Genomic DNA, 6,367 nt, shown 5'->3' with positions numbered 1-6,367 from the left:
CAAGGCCTCAGAGACAGGCTGTCCAGACGTTCAGTTCCCTACGGGACCTAAACTGTACAACTCAGGGCCATTCATCCCTGAAAGGTCACAACCCCAAACATTTGACCCCATGACCCTTGAACTGATGACCCCTTACTCCTGTAGGTCTCCTGTCATTACAGAACTACATAAAACCTCTGACTCTAGGCTCGATCTTGCTCCCACCCACCCACTCTCTCTCTCTCTCTCTGTCTTCTTCTCTCTCTCTCTGTCTTTCATTCTCTCTTTCTTTATCTCAATTTCTCTCTGTCTCAATTGCCATTCATTCCTTTCATCACCATTTCTCATACACACAACACAACATCACCAGCGATATTAAAAAAAAGCCTGCTAGTCATAATATAAATAATAAAAAAAAGAAGTTGTATGAACAAACACTTATAAAATTCATTACCACTGGCTCCTCTCACAATTTCACATAAAAGTAATGTCCTTTTAATGGTGTGAACTGACAGCCTGGCTCGTGAGTGTGAGAGCGTTCGGAGTGCCGAGTGTGGAGAGGCTAAATGCAGCGCGAGCGACGGCTGCAGACTAGGCACTCTTTAAAGCCTGGAGCCAGGCTCGGCCCTGTTCGTCTCCCAGTAAAAAAGACTGGTGCCGAGCAGCAGGGGCCATAAACTGCAAACCACATCAAGAGGACAACAGCAATACAAGGCGCCCTCGGGCTGTCAGCGGCTTACCCAGCATGCATTTCAGCCTGCCTCTCGCTTTTTTTTTTTGTTGTTGTTCATTTGACACAAATTGCTGTCTCAATTGCTGCAAAACTACAAGCCCCGTCAACTAATCAGCATGAAAAACATATAGTGATGTTACACAGAGCGTAGCCTTTAAATCTTAAGACACACTGGTCTTCACAAAAGAATCTCCCAGTCCAAGGAATCCTGGGACATTTACAACATCATCATCAATGAGGAAGCAATTACTCCCAATCCCCACTTTGGTCTCTTAACCGAGCAGCTCTGAACTCTCGCTGAGCTTGTGCTCTGGGCCCCAATGGAGCTGCTGTGTATTGTAGACAAGCGCGCTCTCTGATCCTGAGCTGGGTTAGCATTCCCTTGCCATGATGCCTCTCGCTCTCCGGGGACTCGCAAACCGAGCGGTGATGTCACCCAACTGGGACGGAGGCCTGCTCTCTACGGGGGCCACCGCTGTTAGGGGCCCCTGGGATGAGTCATTAGCGTGTGTGCACACACACACACACACAGACACACACAGACACACATTCGCACACACACACACACACACACACACACACACACACACACACACACACACACACACACACACACAGGCACACACTCGCACACATTCCAGTCTTTTATGGCTTAATTAGACTGGGCAGCATAATTATGTTAATCACACTTGGTTCTTCTACTTGTTCGTCAGGAGCTGACTCTCGCTAGGCCTCCGGACTTCACAGTAACTCAAACCAGTCACCTACTAATTATCTATGACTCATCTCTTTTGAATTTTCACCTCAAAAAAAGCATGTCAAGTTAATCCTGCCAATAGATTCCTTATGGGTAGTTAGTTGACCACCATCGGGCATTGCTCGCACATGTCAGTAGTTCCTAGCAGGTCAGCGTAGTTCTCATAAACTGTCTCAAATTGACCAAGGACAGATGGTGAACTTCCAGTCCACCATATGTGTGTCTTCTGGCAGCTCTTTTTTTTTTTTTACGATGAGCGCAGAAGAGCCGGCAGTCCTCCAGCATCCCATAACCCCTCTCTCCTCCCACCCCTCTCCCCCCCAACCCGAACCCCAACTCCACATCATCATATCTGGGCGGTTTTCTAAAGACACGCCAATCATACGGTGACATGTTGTCAAGACCCGCCTCCGGTGTCCGCATCATCAGAGGATTGTCATAGGTAAGGCCATGACCCTCACAAAACAGAGGACCGAAGGCCAAACCGAGAGGACGCGTCCCAAACGGTTCACTTCAAGACTAAGCTCTCATGATGTCATTTTCCAATCACTCTGGGTAAGAAACGCTTAAATACATTCAGAGAACGTGAGTCACATTCAGCCATACCAGACAGAAAGACAGATTGAGGGAGACAGACAGCCATTATATCTGATCTGGGTTAAGTCTGTAAGACTTTATGGGAGGACACTGAAATTTGTTCTTAAACACATGTTGAACGTATTGGGTTTCCCAGCTCCACACACTGCACACATGACTCATATCCCTTGCCTGCACACCTACGTGTCTGCAGGATTGTTGAACATATCAGCTAACTAACTGCCTGAGTGATTGAATCCAGTTCTTTCTCCCCGACTCAGGGGGTATGTTCGCTGCACAGAATGCCTGCTCTGTCTGTTCAATGTGTCTTTCTTTCTGGGGCTTCCACAGTAGCAAACTGGCCACCTACCGAGACAACCAGTGAACCAATCTCTCTCTCTCTCTCTCTTCCTCTTTACCCCCTCCTCCTCCCCCCAACACACACACACACACACACACACACACACACTCTTACTCACATATAAAGTATTGAACATGCCACAAGGCACAGCATCGATGACATCACATTTTCCAAACATAGGTCTTCTCAAGAGGCATACTTGAACATGAACACAATTTAACCATTCTATGTTCACATACATCCAAGTTCCATCACTAGACAGAGAACTTAGTACATTTCTTCACAACTGTATGAACAAACATTTTCAGACATTATATTTCTGCCTCACAACAACTACATAAAATACCCTCTACATTAAACTCATGAGAGGGAAAGGAAGGTCGCTGAACGCTAAAAAACGTGAATTCCAGCCGCACCCTTTGAGCTCGTGTGCTCCTCACAGGTGGTGCGCCTCAAGGCACATATTTTTTTCTTTACAACATCTACAATTTCATTGAGTAGAATTATTCTTGCTCCCAGCATTCATCCCTCAGTACCTATTTCATGCACCCTAAAACTATTTTTAGAACCGAAAAAAAGTTCTTCAATTCATTCTCTTAATTCTTTAGTTCAGTGAGGGTGAGCCTCATCTGCGCGCATCTCTGATCTTCAGAGGTGACACGCGGCGACTCCACCCTGCACGAGCTTCAGCCCCGCCTTCCCCTCGGAGCGCCTCGCCTCTCTGCCCCGCGCGACTGATGTTCTTCATTAAAAAATCAAAAGGCGCTCGAGCTTGCACCTCGAGCCAACTGATGTTTCAGAGGAATTCAGCTATACACAGACCCAGTTCAAAACGTGTGCCCTTCCTAAACTACAACCTTGTAAACTGATCACGAATCATCACTGAATAATGACAGAAACATTTATGCTGGAATAACTGCATCCTCTTTTTTGTTTTTTTTACTGCCGCTATTATTTTTTCAAAGTGAAGAACTGAGGAGATCAGCTTGGCTTGTCGTATTTCTAATTCCAACTGATCTGTACACTCTAATCAAACACCACTCAAAGTATGCAACTTGTCCACAGACTGAAGCATCTTCACACAATAACCATTAAATATCCTATACCGACAGCATAGCCAATCCGTTAAGAGTGGGCTGGTTAAATGCTAAGAAGCACTGCGTTGGACGAAGGGTCTGTCTGGATAAAAAGCGCACAGCGGTGTTATTAAAGAATGAGAGCTACGGGGACAACTAGTACAATAGAGGGCGCAGGACCCCCTTGTTCAACACAAGTTAGAGGAAGAGGCTCGTCAGAGTGAGATCCCCCAACTGCAGCGACAACGTTTATTTCTGCCAGAAAGTGCCACCAGGCACCAAATAAACTCTGTCCAGTCTCATTAAGCGTGCAGTATGGGTCACTGCTGTTGCATTCTTCTGTGTAAAGGGCGCAACAGGACAACAGCGATGCATGCCAGCAGACAGCAAGGCCCCCCTCCTTTGCAGGTCACCTCAGCCTAGCTATCGAGAGGGACCAGGTGGACATTCTGTAGAAATGAGTGCAATTTTAAACTGACTTCTGGTTCTCGGTTGCAACAACAACAACCAGTCTCCAACTGTAGAAGAGTGAATATGACACAGTCCACGGGAAAGCAACATGTACAGGCAAAAAAAGACAGATCCTTGCGATGCCACTTACCTGAACGGGCTTCTGAAGTGACAAAAAATATAATTATCGCTAGAGTGAGTTGCACGTCCCTTAACCTCCTTTTAACTTTCCATCTTATGTGGGTATCCATGGCCGTCGCGGGACGTCCACAGCAAATGTGGATCGATTATTTCTTTAGAGCGACTGGAAGAAAAAAACTCTGTGACAACTTGTGATCAGGAGAGAATTGGTAGCCCACAGATCCCGGCAAAAGAGAGAGAGAGCGGGGGGGAAGAAGAACGGGATTTCTCATGCAGCCATAAGTTTTGTGGAAGTCTGGAGTCCTCCAGTTGGTCAAGTGGACGGGGGCAGCCCTCTCTTTAGCGCTCGTCCTCTCCCTTCTCTCTCGCTCCTCTGATCTGCTCAGCGTTGATTCTACGAGCAGAAGTGATGGTCCCCCTTCTCTCGAGCGTCACTGAGAAGTCTTGGAACCAAAGTGGAGGAGAAAAAAAAATACCTTGCGCCTGTCAATCAACGCGTAGACAGGAAAATCCAGCAAATCAGAGAGGCCAGCCTAAAATTCCTGCTCCGTCATTGGACAGGAACTAGAGAGGGGAAAAGTTGAGTGAAAGTCCCCCCTCTCTCTTCAATCCGCTGGAGTTCCTACTTTGCACAGCCCAGTCGCCGGCTCTGGTTTCACTCAAATGCATAATCTTTATAAGAGGAGGAAAAGCGGGAAATACAAATCGGAACACGGACACCCTTGAGTAATCATTTCGGTTCCGCATTGTATCCGGAAGCCATAAATATAAAGTTGACATGGAATAATTTCACATTGGCCGACAGATCCTATTTCCAATTGCAAGGAGATGTCAAAGATGTGGAGTAGTCTACTCATTCTCTTTTCATTTTAATTCATGAAGTAGGGGGGCACATTGTGTTTCACAAGAGAAAAAACCCTTGGCTCTATAAAAAGCCTTTTGCGTGCCGTCAGTGCTTCACCAACTGCAGTTTGGGCAGGGAGGTGATGATCTTTTGACACTAGCGCGGATCTAAGACCCCAGCGACGGATGGAGCACCGAAAATATCCGTCTAAATGCGTAACACCGTTTAACAGTGGGTTACTGTGACTCCCTCCCCTGCATAACAGGGGTGCTTGTCAACACAACATGATACCCAGTTACAAATGGGTATATATGTGTGTGTGTATAAAGTTAGCAATGATATCTGTGTTGTGTAAGCAACAATCATAACCTCCTTAATAATTGTATGGATAAATCATAATTCCACTATACAGACATATTGGTTTGTGTTGTTAAATAGGAGGTAGGCATATGTATGAGGGGGTCAGAGGCATTGTAATGCTTTGGACAGGTGAGCTAGGGCAAAACACCAGCAAGAATGTGAGGAATGCTATGACTGGCTGTTGTGTGTGTGTGTGTGTGTGTGTGTGTGTGTGTGTGTATGCTGGTCATTTAATGGACACTGGCAGATGGCGTCAACACTACAAAACAACATCAGGTGGGAAAGAAGTGGTCAGCTAAACTTGTGGGAATGGGCACATCTGAGTGTGTGTGTGTGTGTGTGTGTATGTGAGAGAGAGAGAGAGAGAGAGAGAGTGGATGGGGAAGTGGGGTCAGGGTTCAGTGATGTGGTGGTTTGGTGGTATGTGTGAGGGGTGGATAAGTGCTTGTAGTGTACCAAATGTCCTTATGTACCCCCCTGATTGAGGGTCCTGTTGACTGATGACTCAATGTTCCTCTGCACCACTGGTTCTCAAACCTTTTCCGTCATTCCCCACATTGGAGGTGGGGAATTTTCAAGCCTCACCTGACCCGCCACAGTACTATTTGCCATTTGCATGACATGTTTGTGTGTGGCTATTTTGTTTTGAATCAATGACCTTCCTTGTTAAAAAAAAGGCATTATTAAAAAGAAATAAACAGTTAATCGCTCCACTCTATTGTCTTGCAACTGTGTCACATTCAGTGTCTAATAAAGTCACTTTTCCTGAGCATGATACTGAAATGAATCATATATTACAGTTTATATATATATACTTATATAAACGTTATTACAGGCTCTAGACCCAACAGCAAAACACACAACCAAAAAAAAAATAAAAAAATTGGATACATAAACACATACAAACACTCTGGTTCATGAGAGTCTTTCCAATGTTACAACAAATATGATATCTGAAGAAAGAAGAATAAACTAAAGTTCTGAGAAACTGGAGGTTCTCCTTCCAATCCACGTTAAACTCTACTGAATTTTTGAGAACTAAAATAATTACCAGGGTATTGCAGGGCTTCAAAGTCTTGCCAAGTGTGTA

At 45.4% G+C, this 6,367-nt stretch overlaps 1 protein-coding gene across 2 annotated transcripts in view; it reads right to left on the bottom strand.

Moving 5' to 3' along the window:
• Positions 1 to 4,440, bottom strand: part of col5a1 (procollagen, type V, alpha 1) — an 88,097-nt gene extending 83,657 nt beyond the window's left edge. For both annotated transcript variants that reach the window (XM_062553680.1, XM_062553681.1), the window contains exon 1: positions 4,084 to 4,440. In XM_062553680.1, the coding sequence (XP_062409664.1) occupies positions 4,084 to 4,183 (100 nt within the window). In that variant the 5' untranslated portion in view covers positions 4,184 to 4,440. The remainder of the gene's footprint in view (positions 1 to 4,083) is intronic.
• Between the last annotated feature and the right edge of the window lie 1,927 nt (positions 4,441 to 6,367).

This window comes from Sardina pilchardus, chromosome 14 (genome assembly GCF_963854185.1).
Source record: "Sardina pilchardus chromosome 14, fSarPil1.1, whole genome shotgun sequence".
Lineage (NCBI taxonomy): Eukaryota > Metazoa > Chordata > Actinopteri > Clupeiformes > Clupeidae > Sardina > Sardina pilchardus.
Note: the sequence above shows the minus strand (reverse complement) of the source record. Positions and strands in the feature narration are given on the sequence as shown.